The 18,144-nt window shown below is 34.3% G+C and overlaps 1 protein-coding gene across 1 annotated transcript in view; it reads left to right on the top strand.

Annotated features, from left to right (window-relative positions):
- Positions 1-18,144, top strand: part of LOC136032195 (poly(3-hydroxybutyrate) depolymerase-like) — a 283,620-nt gene that overhangs the window by 19,529 nt on the left and 245,947 nt on the right. Inside the window, exon 5 of the mRNA XM_065712402.1 lies at positions 2,791-2,911. Coding sequence (XP_065568474.1) covers positions 2,791-2,911 — 121 coding nt within the window. The remainder of the gene's footprint in view (positions 1-2,790; positions 2,912-18,144) is intronic.

Raw genomic sequence — 18,144 nt, 5'->3', positions numbered from 1 at the left:
TGGACTAATAATAGGTCAAAATTTTAATCTTTTATGCCTGTTAATTTTGAACTTATCGCCAGTCTTTCGAAAGGAACGCGGCAAAAAGGCGGTCATGGTTGTATAAAACTTTCCACTAATCTTTCGATACAACTAGGACAAAAAGGCGGACCGTGCTTTTTGTTAGTCCCTCTCCCTTTTTTCAAACCCCAAATTACATGACTACGGTTAAACAGCTGTTTTATATTCTAAGAATTCAATTCAAAATTTTAATCCTTAGCTGGCAGGATTGAATCTCTCAGACACCAGCCGTAATTTTTTGTCTGTTTTGAACTCCTTAACTCCCGTGCCATTCGAGCTATGCTCTCTGCCGGGAGTGGGTCACACTTATATTGTAATTATTGTAAAAATAAAAGAACCAGAACCCGACTGCTAGGTTGTGATAGGAGGCTGATATCTTGTGTATTCTTCAGACCAGTTGATTGCTAAGCCTCAATAAAAGGCACGTAGATACAGGGCTCTGGGGTCCAACAGACCCCACCCTGCAGCATGTGTAATGTTTTTGTGACATAGCAGAAAAATCAACTTTAGTTTCTACGAGCCTTTTAGAGAAAAATTAGTTTTATTTCAACTTATTTAAGCGTCCTACATTCGAAAGAAAAATACTTTCGTTTTTACCAGACTCTTTTTAGTTTGTTTCTTTGGGTAATTCCAATTTTCTTTGATTTTCAGTGTTGGAGAAGATCATTTATAGCTAGAATAGGGTCTCCCATGAAACAACTGACAATGCAGGGCAATGCTACGAACAAGCCAGATACTTTTTACAGGACAGACACGAGAGCCTGTAATCTTGTTATACGCTTTTTAGGTCTCGAAGGACACAAAGACCTAAAAACTCCCTGAAAAGGCATGGGACCTTTTCATCACAGCCGAGATCCTTGAGAAGACCACCCTCCACACCAATGTTCAGACTTACAAGTATCACCTATATCATAAATTTTGTATTGTAGATAAGTAAACGTACTTGAAACCACTCGACGTAATAGAGATGCGAGCCTTTTTAGACCTTCTGTATCTCTCTATGAGTATTCAAGTCGGGCAGTGAATATTGCGAAGTTCTCTTTACAGCTCCTCGATTCGATGATAGAGACACATGGCACGAAAGAGGCGGTTCTCTAGCTCCAATTAAAGAGGCATTTGACCTCTTTATCGCAAACTGCAAAGTAAATTACTCACCAGGCGAGTACTTGGCGACTGATGAAATGCTAGTTGCATTAAGGACGGTACAGATTCAAGAAGTATATTTGTTCCAAACCGAATAGGTTTGGATTGAAGATTTAATGTGTATCGGTCTTGAAGACATTTTATCTATCTATTGTCTTTATTTACACTGGAAAAGAAACACTTATAATTGAAATCCATAATCCTTCATTTTCAACGTGAATGTTATCCTTGTGGATCTTTTGAAGAGTTGTAACACCAGAGACAAAAAAATCAGTTATTCTTGCTTCGTCGTTCGAATTTTCAGCAACAATTGAACATGAGAGTAATAAATAAGAGATCATCATGACGTACAACGTAACAAGAAATAGGGTGAAGTCTCTAGACCAAAAGTTATCCACTTAAACACATACCATCTAATTTTTAAAACGTGGGGTTCTGCAGGCGCCATCCTGCAGTTAGTTTAACTTTTTCTCTTCCTGCCAATAAAGGGTTAAAGCTGGGCAATTTTAAATATTAAAATCAATATGTCTGTATATCGGACTAACAATCAATATTGAACATCAAAATGTAAATATCGATATCGGAAACAATATTTGGAAATTTCTGTTTATTTCCAGGTTTTTCAACCATCTACTAGTGAACATCCAACATAAAATTGTAACAAACGAAAAGTTCTCTTTAATATCTAGTGTAAATTTAAAATTATAGGGAGGGGAGGCAGATGCTCCCTCCCCTGACCCACACCTCCTCCCTGCGCTCATGGGCTTATACTTGTGTAACTGATACCTTGCTCTCATAAGTCATAAAATGATCAACTAGCATCCTATTATTGACACCTCCCTAACCTAAACAAGACATGGCAGCTTCCTGTTTCATCATGAGTCTTACTCCCTGCTTATTCACCCCATCCTCCCTGCCTGAGTAAATAGATTCTATATTACCTAATTTAGTGGAAAAATGCGTGTACTTTCCCTTGGGAAGACGTTATAAGATAACGATGATGCAAAATTTGTCAATAGGAAAATTTCTTTTCTAAGCTAGTAAGTCAATTTTCTCCCTGATTAGCATTAACAAACTTACACTTCAAAGTGTTTATATTATTCTTGAATTGTAAGATACCTTTTCCTTAATTTTGTTGACGATTTTTTTTCATTTATAAGCATATCCCTCAATTCAACTTATTCGAAGACGAGAAAATACCCAGATCCCCTTAATCTTCAAATATCTCAGTTAGCCTTGAGGCAGATATTTCTGCCTTGAATAAGAAACCTTTTTTGACAAGTTTACTTTCAGTCTGGCAACCAAAGAAGGCGAACAGCTCTTTCGTTACTGCATTTTAGGAATTAAGAGAAATAAAAAAAAACATTAAAATCTATAAAGGTGCAAAAATTACTTGAAAAAAAGAAGACAAAGAAGGTACAAAAAAGGAAAAAAAGTATTTGATGCTTCTACATCTTGATCTTTTTTTGGTAAATTCGAACACTTATATATTCATGCTTTATATATGTTAACTGGAAGAAAATTTATGAGATTAGTCTCAAAAATGAAATATGGTTTTTTTTACACTTAACATAATTCTTCTTATAGCCAACAAATTTCTATGGTGGAGCATGTGATTCTCTTGACAGTGAATATATAGTCAATTGTGGTTACAACGGAGCATATGAGATGTTAAATCATTTATACAGAGGAGGATTGATTGAACCAGGTAAGATCTAGAACAAGACTACTCTTTCTCTGACTCTTTGTCTCAACTCTACTTTTTAAAACAGTAAAAAACTTTAGCGTAAAGAGCGGGGCGTTGAGGAGGGAACAGTCCCTTTCATATATGGAGTAATTTCTCTTCGTTTTAAGTTTTAACGTCGTTCTTTACTTTCAGTTAAAAAACTTATTTTTCTATTTAATTTCTGAACGTTTTTGAATTAATGCATCTTTTGATTTTGGCTCTCCGCACATGAATAATTAAAACTAAATTTACATATTAATTTATTTTTCTTGGCTAAATGGCTTTCTCAAAGTTTTGCTCGGACGATTTTGAGAAGAAAATGAGCGGGGGAGTAGGCCTAGTTACCCCCCCCCCCCCAATTTTTTGGTTATTTAAGATGACAGCTAGAACCTTTAATTTCTTACGAACGTTTTAATTAGTAAAAATATACGTAACTTACGAATTAACTTACGTAACGAACCTCTATATTCGTATGTTTTTATTCCGTTTATGAGGGGGTTCACCCCCTCATCAATACCTCACTCTTTAGACTAAAGCTTAAATGTTGTCCCAATTCCTTAAGAATGACCCCTGAATCACAAAGACCGCAGAATAAACAGTTGAAATTAATAAAATTACTTTAGCGTTAAGAGCAAGGTATTAGGAGGACATGATCCCCTCATGTGCGTAATAATTTTTGTTTGTTTTAAGTTTTAATACTGCTCCATACTTTCAGTTGAAAAAACGTTTTCATATTTATTTTTTTATGGTTTTTTAAAAAAATGCTAAAAAATCCTGCGCTCCCTTCATGGAAATTTTCTTCAACCATGACAAATTCCTCCATGGAAAGTTCCTTCCCAATAACCATTACAATATGTAAACACTAGTTAAAGTTTGTAAATTGCAGCCCTTACCACGGGGACTAAGGGGGAGTAGGTCGTCCCCAAAATACATAGTTATTTGGTTTTTCGACTATGCTGACATCTCAGAATTTTGATCCGGTGACTTTGGGAAAAAATGAGAGTGGGAGAGGGCCTAGGTGTCCTCCAATTCTTTTGGTCGCTTAAAAAGGGCACTAGAACTTTTTATTTCCGTTAGATTGAGCCCTCTCGTGATATTATAGGACTGCTGGGTCGATATGATCACCCCTGGGGAAAAAAACAGAAAAACAAAAAAGACAGAAACAACAAATAAATAAACACGCATCCGTGATATGTCTTGTGGCAAAAAACGCAAAATTCCACATTTTTGTAGATAGGAGCTTGAGACTTCTACTGCAGAGTTCTCTGATACGCTAAATCTCATGATGTGATTTTTGTTAAGATTCTGTGACTTTTAAGGGGGTTTTTCTCCCTATTTTCTAAAATAAGGCAATTCTAAGGCTCGTAGCTTTTGTAATTTAAAATAATTTTCAATTATTTTTCGTAATTTAGTTTTCGTAACTTAAATTAAGGCTCATTTTCTCAGGCTCATAACTTTGGACGGGTAAGTCTAAACTTGAAAATCTTATATATTTAAGCATTTCAATGTAATTCTTTTGATGCAACTATTGTTATAAAAATTCCGTTTTTTAGAGTTTCGGTTACTATTGAGCCGAGTCGCTCCTTGCCACAGTTTCTTTACATGAACTATTTGATTTAAACATTAATATTTAGGGTAATTATACATCCCAGAAAGATTATGTTTTTGTTCTGCTAAATTAAGTAAACAAACAGTTTTACTTTAAATTTATGTTTCCAGAATTTTTGTGTTTTTACCTGAATTTTTCGCTGAAAAAGCAGTTTTTGCTAAAAATAGTACAATTTCATTCATTTGTTTCATAATGAAACAGTTTGTGGTAACAAAACAGTAAGTAAGGAGTGATGCAGCTCAATAGTAACCGAAACTATAAATTTACAATTGTGATATCAATAGATACATTAAAAGAATAGGCTTATTATACCCGATTCTAAATATATAAGGTTTGTTAAGTTTATTGTTACCCATCTAAGCTACGAGCCTGAAAAAATACTTGATTTTGGGAGAAAAGAGGGAAATACCCCCCTCCCAAAGCTGAGGAATCTTAATGAAAAGTACATCTTTATATTCAGCGTATCAGAGAACCCTACCGTATAGGTTTCAAGCCCCCACTGGGAAAATTTTGGATTTATTTTTATTTTTGTCTGAAATAAATCTCAAACGCGTGTTTATTTAATTTTTTTTTGGTTTTTCCCACAGGCGACTGTGTCGAACCAATAGTCATAGAATAGTGACCAAAAAGATTGGTAGACAAATAGCCCCCTCCCATGCCCTTTTTCCCAAAATCCTGCGACCAAAATTTTGAGATGGCCATTTTGTTCAATATATTTGAAATGTCCAGTAACTATACCTCCAGGAGTTTTTTCTTAACTGAAAATAAAGAACAGCATGAAAACTTAAACAAACAGAATTTATTACTTATACTGGGGGGGTGGGGGCTGCTTCATCACCAATACCTCACTCTTTACGATGACGTTTGGCTTTTTGCGCCAATTCTTTAATAACGAATCTTGAAATACAAGGGCCGTGTAAGTGGAAACTTTTTTAAAGCAAAAAAAAGCTTTAGCGATAAGAGCGAGGTACTGAAGAGGACGAAACCATCCTCATATTCGTAATAATCTCTGTTCGTTTTAAGTTTTGATGTTACTCCTTACCTTTGGTTGAAAAAAACATATCTTTTACTTAAAAGAATAAAAGAGGTTGTTTATTTTTAGGATTTTTGGTTTACTAATAGGTAAATGCTAACCTGATTTTAAAAATCCACGTAAAGAAAAGCTCAGATTTGTGCCTAAGGAGGTGAATGTGACTCGGCAGTATAATTTAGTATAATTTCGTTAATTTAGTTGTGCTTTCAAACTTTTCTTTTATTTCCCAGTCTTGTGGCGGATGACGTAATGAAAAAGGGCAAGGCCAGCAAGTAAGCGGAAGGGCTTTGTTTCCCTCCTCCGAAGTGCATTTCCTATAGTTTATCGACTTTTTTTAATTAACTTATTCGTGTATTTTATGTCGGATCCTTGAATTAATTATCATTTGATTTATTTTTTTTTATTTTTTTACCATTCATTCCTACTTACTGTTTTGCAAAATAGATTCAATGACACTGATTCTTATATAAAAATGCTTCATATACGAGTAAGGGCCGTTTCAGCTATATCTTCTTAGACACACAGAAATAAGACTTTTCCAATCCATTTTAAGTTGTGATAATGGGGAATACTTAGAATAGATACAGTTTGCAATTTTGCTTATTTCAGGTAGTATCTTTTCTTTTCTTTTATTTCTTTTTATTTCAATAAGATTCTTCTTCTTGGCTCATCTAAGAATCTTTCGTTCTCCTCACTGCGCATGCCCCTCCTAAGAATAAGTAACCCATCTGAAAGAGCCTTAGGACATGATTATCAAATTTAATCACGAATGGCTATTAAAATTAATCCAATTAATCAAAGAATCAAAAAGATCGAAACAACTCCTAGTTCAAGAGTAATTGGCGTCTCAAACAGATTTTCAAATAATCCCTGAGTCTGTTGATTTTTGAATTATAAACTTGGTAGAAGCGATGGAAGACTTGAGAACCAAGCCATGGCTAACTAAAGTAAAGTCAAGACAGAATGTCTCTGTGAGAGATCCTAGTTAAAGAACCCTAGCACATTCAGTGACAACACTTTGCCACAGCTTTATTACCAAATGACTTACATCCCCCCCCTCTGCCTTGAGTAAACATAATTAACACGAGTGCAAGTTATTTCTGATTCATTCTTTGCTTTCTTTCTTTTTTTTATACTATATAGTGTTGCTTTAACACAGCAGCTCAGGTCCTCTAGGCTACAATAAAGTTAAATACAAGCAGAGTTTTAACAGAGGAAACGAAGTTAGAACAGGAATTATAGCGACAGGACCAATTAGGCTTAAAATTAACAAAAAGCTAGTGGATCCCCACGGAGACAATTGCTTTCAAGTGATCCCCTTGATCAGATTTCCAAAGGAATGCGTATATTACTGATAAACCTGAAGCAACAACATGTTTAACCCATAGGGATTCCTATTGCAGTAAAAACGAAAGATAAGAAAAACCGCATTACAGTTTATCAGGTTGTACCTAGTCAAATTTAAAATTTACTATAAGTTGTGTCAGCCAGCCATGATGTTCATAGGTAAAACGAGCCACTCACCTCTCGTAATTGTCATGCTTATGGATAAGGATAAAGGATGAAACCCTCCAAAGCCACTGATGGCGAATAAGGCGTCGAATTGATGTTTTAGTTTTGATTCTTGTTTAGTTTGATGTTTAGTTTGAACGGATAATTCTCCCCAAGTGTAAAATAGAGCAGCCAAAGGGAAATTAAGACAAATAAAAAGAACGAAGAAAAGTGTGTATTTGTACGTCACCTATTATGAAGGAGGAGTGGCAGGTCCAGATGCCTCAAAGATTGCATGTGAACGCCCAAGTTTTACTTCAATTGTTATTGCAGAAAAAAATGTTTCTGGTATTAATTTTAATGCTTTGTTAACTGAGCTAGTTTGGTTTATATTTTATAAAATTAAATCCAAAGATGGTATTATGTGTACATCAGGTATTATGAAGAAGGGGTGGTGGATCCTCTTAAGGCAAGTGAGGGAGAAAGATGGCACAAAGACTCCCAAAGTGTACATTCTAATGCCAAAACATCATAACTCTCATGAATACAATATGCAAATATAGAGGGAGGAGACGTAGAAATTGAAATATAATCCCTCTTGATTTCCGGGAATATTTCCCGTCTACCTCTTAAAAAATAGGGATTGCGGAGGGAGGAGGTACGAGTCGACCCTCTATAGTGACAATTTCTTATATGACAAAAAGGGGTATGTTTTATCTCATGAGTTCAGTCGAAACATATACGAAACCTTGGGCTAAGGGGACCCCAAGGCAGAAAAAATTGTTTTCCCCCAAATTTATCCCCCAAAAAGGCCAGAGAAGTGTCAAAATACGCCCCTACCGTTTCAAATGGAAAGGGCTATCTTATAAACTTGGGAGAGTGCTTATTCCTTTGGAATTCTAAAGTTTGCTCATACGAACTTTTGAAAATCAGCATTTGCATAATATGCTTTGATTTAGTTCAACATCCTCCTCAAAATTATCTGAGAGGTTCAAATCAATACCCTTATCCTTAGTTAAAGTAATTGCTGTAATAGTTGCAAATGAAATAGTAGTAGTAGTAGTATTGGTAGTAGGATTAATATTATTATAATTTGTAACAGTAGAAGCGATAGTGTTAGTGGAAGTAGTATAAGTAGTAGTAGTTGCAGTAATAGTAGTACAATAGCAGTAATAGTAGCTGTAGCAAAATACACTTTCTGCCCTTTGTCTAGCTCAACATCCCCCTCTATTTACCCAGAGAGGTTCAACTGAATACCCTAGGTTATTCCTGGAATACTGATAATACGCCCTTTTAACAACCTGGATGCATGTGTGAGTTTTGATTCAGGAAAAGTCAGAGAGAGATAGATAGAAAGAAAGATAGAGGACGTAAGAGAGAGAGAGAAAGAGATAGAGAGAGAGAGAGAGAGAGAGAGAGAGAGAGAAAGATATATATATATATATATATATATATATATATATATATATATATATATATATATATATATATATATATATATATATACATATATATTACTGTGAATTTCCGAAATATTGTGATGTCTACATTCACCGGTGAATATTCGAAATTCCCTTTTCTCTGCTTGGATCCAATTAGTTTTACATTAGTCTTACATTAAATCGTCAAATTTTGTACTATTGAAAAAATGCCTGTGTGTCTGACTGTGTATTTGCCTTTATCTGTGCCTGTCTTTGCTTGTTTGTTTGTCTGACTCTGTGCGTTTGTGTGTGTTTCTGTCTCTCCCTCTGATCGTGCTTGTGTGTCTGACTGTGTGTGTTTTTGTCTCTTTCTCTCTTTGTGCCCGTGGGTCTGACAGTCTGTTTGCCTGTCGATGTGTGTGGACTTTGAAAAAAATCCTGCCAATCTCTCTCAGATAAGGGTAGAAACCCTGTTAACCTATTTTAGATTCTAGTAGATGACCCTATGAGCCTGGTAGTCGTACTTGTGTCTCTGAAAATTCCTTTTCTTGCATCTCTGACTTATGAATGAATGTTCTAAACTTTGGAGTTGCTAGCGTACCATAAAAATAATGGAAACATAACAAAGTAATGCAATAAAATATTTTTATTGGAATAATGGTATCTGGAACATCATCCTACAAAAATGAATCCTTTGAATCCATCCCATAAAATACTTCAACATGTTTCTTCTTGAGATGTCGTGTATTCCATTTTGGGGTCATACACAACTTTAACGCGCTCACCATACATTTCATTATTGATATTATCGGTTTCAGGAATTGTATCTGATGGTAAACCATGACGGTAGTAGTAACGATTCCCAGTGCTTTGTTTTTCAGCAACTCATCTTTATATTCCTTGGTGAGACTGTCTGTCAATGCTCTTTTCTTCACTTGTGTTTTCCCCGTCTGTTACGACATTATTTTTACATGGGTTGCAGTTTCTACACCGGGATAAGACATGCATTATGATGTTGGTACTGTAAGAGGCTTGTTTTCTTCCTATCTTCTTTTGAATCAAATGTCAGAAAGATGGCGATAGGGTCTGTTTTTTCTTCGAAACGTTCTTTTTAAACTTCAGGACGTTGTTTTTCTTCGTGACTTTTCTTTCTCCAAGATGTTTTTTAAATGACATTTTTAAAAAATGTGGGGAGGGTTATGGGACCCAGTCACATTCATTACGATACCACTTAAGCTTCAATTCATTTTGAAAGCTATAAGCTTCAAAGCTATAAGTTTCATAGTTGAGTTTTACTTAACAAACGTTTTACGAAGTAGATGGATTAAAAAGCACCTATTAAAGTATATGAATATGGGACAAATAAAGATCGTTGTAAAAATAAACATCCACTAACACTTCAATGGCCTTTTTGATTATTAATTCGTGGAACATCTGGATGTGATAAAACTAATTTACTCTTGAACCTGATCTATGAATATTTATACTTAAAAAATTATCTCTATGCAAAAGATCTTGAGGGAGATAAATGTAAAGATTTAATGCTTAACATGTCTGTCTTGGAAGACATGGATATTTTGGTTACCAGGAATAATGAAAGAGATAACGTTGATGTAGATGACCTAGATTCCAAGGGTCAAAATTTGGTTACCTTTGACTATTTTGTAACATAAAATATCAGAAGATATTGAAGATTTATTCGTAAGAGATAGAAAACGAAATACATAAATAATCTCTATTTCTCAGAGCTATTTAGATACACCTAAAATTATACGGCTAAACCGTAACTATTTTATAATTTTTAAGTGTTTTGATTTGAAAGAAATTGATAGAATCAGACAAAAAAATGCATCTGACTTGAAAAAAGAAAAATTTATCAGCTACTATAATCAAGCAACAAAGAATGATGGATTTTCAATTGAGAATTTGAGATTTGAGAATAAATGATGAATCTCCCAAGTACAGAAAGAACTTGGATATTCACTTAATAAAATTTGCGTATACTAAATGAGTAGGTTTGGAATCTTAGGAAGTAATAATCAGAAACATACAATTAACAAAATCGGATTACAGGACGATGATGGTAATTTTTATTTACAATGAAATGATTAACTAGTCTAGGTGATCCAAGATCAGAGAATGATGCTATGAATTTAAAATCAATGCAAATTGTCTTAAATCAGTGTAAAGAAGATTTAAATAAATCACCCAATGAGATTGTTTAAGAACTAATTAAAGTAAATCAATATCTAATCAATAAAATAGACTGATTGTGACACATGAATCGTCTGATATATGCCAGCGAGAATCAATGGTAAACGGTTATTCGTGAACAAATTTATAAAAGTAACAGATCAAGAAATTGATGCTGAAAATAGAAGAAATAGAAACGTTGTAAACCCTAAAACTGGTGCAGATGCAGTTAACTTTTCAATATTAATGACGCTCGCTTATGAACAGGCTGCATTGGATTTTCCTCTGACTAAATTAAGTGATCGTTATGATAATCTAGAATTCATTTTTGGAAATATATTGGAAAAAGTTCCAGTGAAAAATTCTTATGAAGTTTTCTGAAAAGAGTATTACGAAAATCCTTACCTTGGAATTTTGTTTATAAAAATAATGCTCTAACAGATGGAAGAGTATGCAATTTATTTATCAGAATTTCAAAAACAAAAACTTAAAACGTGTTTTGATGCAAAACAAAATGTAAAGTGCGAGTAACGCATACAGAACTGAATGAACGAGAACCTGTTAAACTGTTACCATATAAAAACAGGTAACCAAGATTGAAAAATATCTAAATGAAAACAAAAGATGTGAAATTGATTTACCCTACAAACAATAATTTCAAAATTATCCAAGATTACCGTTCTTATCTATTCGCTATAAATTCTAAATCAATAAGAAAGCTGACTTAATTCAGCACGCTGTTCATTAATCTCCTCTTCAAAAAGTAAAAAAAAAACAAAACAAATGTGCTATGAAAACAATGGCCGAATTTGAATAGAAAATATTATTATCGGTAAAGAACATGTTGGAATATTGTTGCAATAGGTCATATGCTGAAAATTTTTTTGATAAAATTACCGATTCTTCAAACGTTAAAGGTGAAGGTTTAACATTACCAGGGATTTTACCGAAAGGTCTAGGTTTAAAATTTTCCAGAGCACACAGAACTGTTTGGTCTGGATCGGAAGTGGTTTTTGAAGCTCCTAGGAAACGTGGTAGACATGACAAAATACAAGTAAAAGTGATTAAAGTACCTAAACAGCGTGCAAGACAAAGAAAAGTTGTTGAAGCTGAGATTTCACAATTCAAAGAATGCTCGCTTCCAAAAGAAAACAGGGAAAGGTCAGAAAAAATAAATATCACATGATACTGCTGACAAATATTGATATATTGAATTATTTATATCATATTCCTAGTTTTTCGAGGTGTTTTCCCTCGAGATAACTTACTAAGTAAAATAAAGAAAAAAGAATGTGGTGTAACAATTATGACTGCATGGGATCACCTGGGACAAATTAGACTTGCTATTTCAATGATCCCAAGTACTTATTATTAAATTTTATGATTTTTTTTGTGAAATCCAACCTAGAAATGGAATTGTCAACTACTTTAAGACTTGGAATAAATCAATTGCCTATTATTCTACTCAAGTCCAAAATTCTAACGATATGAATTGTTGTCATATGTGTGTTGATTATATAAAAAGAATATTTAAGGAAATAGATCCACATAATGTTATCTAAAGTTTATTTTCAAATAAAAATGGATGAAGAATTAGAACAGAGATTATTTGTTTATCGCAGGGGTTTTAAATATTATGGATATGTTAGTAATTGTTTCCTAATATCCGAATTTATATTTAGTGCTTCAGGCTTATCTCCATTCGCTATGTTACCCCTTACTTCTTTAAGTCTTGGGACAGTTCTGATTGAAATACCTGAAAAATATCTAAGAATAGTAGAAAAAAGCTGAGTATAAAACTGCTTATTCATTCCATTTAAAATTACTTGCTATGTATATATCGAATGAATCGACTAATGAGGAAATAATTAAACGAGAATATGAATTATGGAAATTATTATAGTTTTTTCCTCATGAACAATATTTGAACCAGGTAAAATTAAATTGTTATATATATTGCACAAATTCTTTTGAGTCCAAAAATAATATTTAAAAATAATTTAGGTAATATTAAAATTTTTTCAACATCCTTCTCCCAGGCTGTCAAAGTTTTTAGTTTTTTTTTTCTGGTGTTGATGATCTTGCATCAGCCTGGGTTCTGAGGCGAACCTCAAAACGTTTTTGTTTGAAGGAAAGTTGGCTTCATCTTAATCGATGATCTGTGGCCAGATCTAATCAACATCATCCACTGCTGCAGAGGTAGCACTGAGAGTCGGACTGCGTTGGATTGCAACCGGGGGATCAAACCAGTCGTGTAACCAACTAGGCCATGGTGGTCGGTGCGAATAGTTTTTGCAATCTTTTTGTGTTTTCATTTGACATACAGAATTACTATAAATGTTGCAGGCTTCCACAATTTAACCTGACACCTTCCTATTCTGAGTCAAGCGCTCTAACCGTTTGCACTATTGGCGACTTGTTATAACTTAGACGGAAATCATTTTATTAGATAAATTATTTCCGATTAGGAAAATTTGTTTAATAAAATCATCAACTAATAAATGGAGAAACTTTTAAGCGAACTGTAATTGGAAAATAGATATAATTTATATATTAGGAAAAAAGATTTAGATATTGGAACCTTTAACTCCTTAGTTCAATGTGGGAGACCTCGTTTTCTAAGTCAGGAGCCTGGGTAATGCATTTAAAGCCACTTAGAAAGCATAATATCACAAAAACTAGGCGTTTTAGGGGGAATCAGGTCTCATAGCGACGTGAGATCAGGACAACACAGTTACACCTTTGAAAAAAATGATGAATGCACATAGTGTGTTTTGATTTAGTTCTATATACCCCAGACCTTCTAAGAAATTTCCATTTAAAAGCTCTGTCATAACAGTAGCAGTATCAGTAGCATTAGTTGTAGTGGTAGTAGTAGTTGCAGCATTAGAAGTGTTAGTGTCATGTCCCGTAATGCCATTTGGTTAGTTTAACATTCTCCTCATCATGCCCTTAAAATTTCAAACTAATACCCTAAGCCATTCTTGAAATATTGCTAATAAGCCTTTTTGAAAAACTGCATGCATATACTATGTTTTGATTAAGTTCAACCACCGCTCAACAATGCTGGGAAGTTTCACCATGATGACCTTTGGCTTTTTGTAGACCCAGGATCAAAAACACTACCTTTCCCACTAACAAATTCTATACGTAAGTAATGGGCGAATTGCAAAGCTTACGTCCCTTACCGCAAACAAGGTTAGGGCTATGTTATCCCCAGAAGCATAGTTTTCAGACCTCTCAATTATGCTGTAAGAAATAACAATCTCAAAATTTTGATCGAATATCTTTAGAGCGAAGGCTTAAAAATTTGGTATAGAAGGAGGTGTTAGTAGCCGTTCAAACATTATTTACTCTTAAAAGGAGCAAAAGAGCTTTTAATTTCCATTCAATTGATCCCCCCTCTAAAGTTTGTGGTGCAGCTCTTTCGGCACGGAGTCTCTATTTAGAAAAAGAAATAATAATCAAACAGTTTGTAGCAACAAACCGTAAATGAATAGCGACTCTAAGCAACATTTCGAAGAGATGGTAATTATAACGTGGAACGTCAGAACGATTGGTACAATCAGGTTTCCATTTCCAGAAAAAAATCTTATAGGGCCAACCACATGAAAACTAAAAACATTTTTTGCCTTCTGGACCCATTTTATATCCATTATTACCTGACAACCACAATTTTCAAAAAAATTTCTTTTGGCTTTCAAAGTTCGTAAGTTTTTAGGGAACTACCACATGTTTCTTTAGTGTTGCTACGTTTAAATCGTGACAATAAATTAGTAAAAATAATTAGTTAGATTTGAAAACCCTTTTTCTTCATAAAAATTCAAACACCAACATTATGTTGATGCCCAAAAGCAACCCACATAAACCCCCAAAGGAAAGCTACACCTCCTTAAATTGTTTGATGCCATATACTCATAGGTCATTTTGTGCTGATTTTTCTCGCACTTTTTCTTTTATCTGTTGCCTGATTTTTTTAAGTATGCATACATAAATTCTTCTTTATAAAAATAGAATTCTTGATCTTTGCTAATTTCTTAAAGATCTATATGGTTCTGTAAATTCCCATTTAACCAATTTTAATAATCTGACTTCATCTTCACTGTCCTTGGTTCTTTAAAGTTCCCTCTCACGATTGGAAAAGTTACTTTAGAAATCAAAAATATAAAAACAGGGAACATTGAAAATGTACTTTCGAATAATTTTCTAAATAGCAAAATCATGTTAAATCTCAAAATTACTTTTCCCATTTCTTGCTAGAACCCATAATTGTCACTTGGTTCTTAGCAAAAAGTCCCTTTTACTGTAAAATTAGAAGAACATGACTTAGGCGACTTTTGCCTTAATACTACCGAATTTTCATATTATTGGAATTTCTGGAAAATGGAGTTTGTTATCAAAAGTTTATTATACAGAGTTTGAGACCGATATAAGAAGGCGCAATAGTTTGAGACAACTCCTATTTTGCGATAAACGAAAATTTCCGAGAATAATATTCAGTCTTGTGTATTATTGATTTTCATTACTACCAGCTTGCTAATTAGCCTCGGAGAGGTGATGACATTTATAAACTAAGTTCAAATAAGCTTCCAGGGAATAAGTAAAGGACATTTGAAATTTAAAATTTTCCTTTGAAGGAAAATCAGGAATAAACTCATGAAATATAGAATCAGTAGGGTTACGGGTGTTGGTACTATGGGTAAACGCCAAGTACCCCCCTGGTATTTTTGGAAAGGATGAAGACAGTTTTGAAATGTAAATGTCAATCTTGAAATACAAATTAATTATACTTATGTGGTGTCTATTGACATTGTGAAGTATATCTGCATCTGCAAATTGTATTCAATGTGATAGAAGTTTTAAAACTAAGTTTATATTAGCTCCTAGGGACCAGGTATAAGACATTTGAAATTTAAAATGTTCTCTTGAAGGAAAATAAGGAATACATGAAGTATAGAATCAGTAGTTTTACTTCTATTTGTACTAGGGGGTTAACGGGAAGTCCATAACCGTCGGATGAACGGGAAGTTCACCCTCGGTATTCTTGGAAATGATGAAGTCAGTTTTTAAATGTAGTTGTCAATCTTGGAAAACTTTTTAATTACACTCATGTTGTGTGCATTGAAATCGCGATGTACATCTGCATCTGTAAATTGTATTCAATGTGATAGAAGTTTAAAAACTAACTTCGTTTAAGCTTCCAGTGACTAAGTAAAAGTCATTTGAAATTTAAAATGTTCTTTTGAAGGAAAACAAGGAATAAACACATGAAGTATAGAATAAGTAGGGTTACTGCTGTTTGTACTAGGGGATGAACGGTAAGCACCATCTTGGTATTTTTGGAAATGATAAAGTCAGTTTTGAAATGTCATTAATTTTTCAAGGAAAAGTAAAGAGCTTCATTAAGCCAAGAGTGAGCAAAAATAGAGTCAAATATCTTCCAAGTGTAAAACTACCAAAAATCACTATCAACAAATAAATGGAAGTCAAACGAACAGAAATTAATATAAATAGCCGAGTCAAACTCAAAACAAGCAAAAATTAGCAGGAGTAGGGCTGATAACCCTTGTACCTTCTCAAGACCAGAACACAATTTGCGCTTTCCTGAAACAAACAAACAAACAATTGACCGTGGATTGTCAGTTTAATTGACATATATTGACATTTCTTCGTAATGCTGAAAAAAAAATGTCTGTCTCAAAATTTTGAGTGGAAGAGTTTGGAAAATGAATCGGCTTGAATGAAGGGCTGCTTGCCCTCCAATCTCTTGTTACTCTTGAAAAGGGAACCAGGTGCTCGCGCTGTAATAGGAGTGCAAGAGGAAGGAATTACCCCTTCAAAATATATCTAGAAAAACATTTTAATTAAGTAAAAACAAAGTGAAAACGTTTTAAATGTATTTCGTTTTCAGTAAAGTGCAAATCATGTTCTGGTCTTGAGAAGGCATGTGGATATTCACCCCTACTCATGTTGATTTTTGCTCGTTTTGAGTTTGACTCGGTTATTTATTATGTGATTTAAATAAACAAAATACTGTTAAAATGTTTTAACTTATTTATCTTTAAGAAATAAAAATGCTAAAACCTTAAGGAATGTATACCAGTATATGTATACTATACTTACAATTCACAACATTTTTTTTTTAGTAAAGTGTAAATTATGTTTTGATCTTGAGATGGTATGGGGGTTTTCAAAGACACAATTTCCAGACCTTTCAACTACACTGAACAGAATGGCTATCTACAAATTTTGATTGGATGTGTTGTGCGAAGTAATGGGTACAGGGGATGCCTTGTTGCCCTCCATTCACTTTTGAATAATAAAAACGGCACTAGCCCTTTCAATTTTCAATCGAATTAGCTTTTATCGAAATTCCTAAGACAATAAATGGCCATCTCAAAATTTTTATTCGATTCATTATGGGAAATAGAATGTTTGGGAGGGGGGGTGGTTTTCCGTCCTCCTATCACTCTGAATATTAAAAAGGGAACTAAAATTCTGAACAACAATCCAACGAGCCCCCTCCAGGTTTATTTGATCACCCTTTCTATATATACCTTATATGCCCCCAGGGCATAACTAACCTCGCCCTGTGGTGTGCGGGGGTATATCATCCTCAAAGACATAATTTCTGGGTCCTTTAATTACGTTTAACAAAATGGCTATCTCAAAATTTAGATCATGTTTGTTTGGGGAAACGGTGGGAAAGGGAAGAGGGCTTGTTGCCCTCAAATCACTTTCTACTATTAAACAGGGCACTGACCCTTCCAATTTTCAGTTAAATGAGCTGTTTTCGAAGTTTCAACAACAGCAAATGGCCATCTAAAAAATTTCTATCAGATGCATTTCGAAAAAATACGAGGTGTTGGGGAGGGGGATATCCTCCCTCCGATCACTCCGAGTCTTAAAAAGGCAATAGAAATTCTGATTGCGAATTCAATGAGTCCCCTTCGAAATTTATACGATCACCCTTTCTATATATACCTTATATATCCCCAGAGCATAAATTGCAACTCTTGCCTTGAGGGCTTTGGGGGGGGGGGATTGTGCCATCCTCAAAGATATAATCTCCGAATTTTGGGAAATGGAGGGCGTGGGAGGCTGGGAAAGCCTTACAATCACTTTCGTCTATTAAAAAGTGCACAAGCCCTTTCAATTTCCCATCAAATGAGTTCTTTTCAAAGTTTCTAAGACAACAAATCCTATCCACCCTCCAATGACTCTGAATCTTAAAAAGGGCAGTAAGACTTCTGATTACCTGTCCCATGAACCCCCTCCGAAATTTATACGATCATCCTTTCTATATGTACCTTATATGCCCCCAATCCTTAACTTACAACCCTTGCCCTGAGGGCTGCAGGGGGGTTTTCATCCTCAAAGACATACTTTTCGGACCTTTCAGCTACGTTGAACAAAAGGGCTTTATAAAAATTTTGATTGCTTGTGTCTGAGGAAATGGTGGGCAGGG

The sequence above is a fragment of the Artemia franciscana genome, chromosome 10 (assembly GCF_032884065.1).
Source record: "Artemia franciscana chromosome 10, ASM3288406v1, whole genome shotgun sequence".
Lineage (NCBI taxonomy): Eukaryota > Metazoa > Arthropoda > Branchiopoda > Anostraca > Artemiidae > Artemia > Artemia franciscana.
Note: the sequence above shows the minus strand (reverse complement) of the source record. Positions and strands in the feature narration are given on the sequence as shown.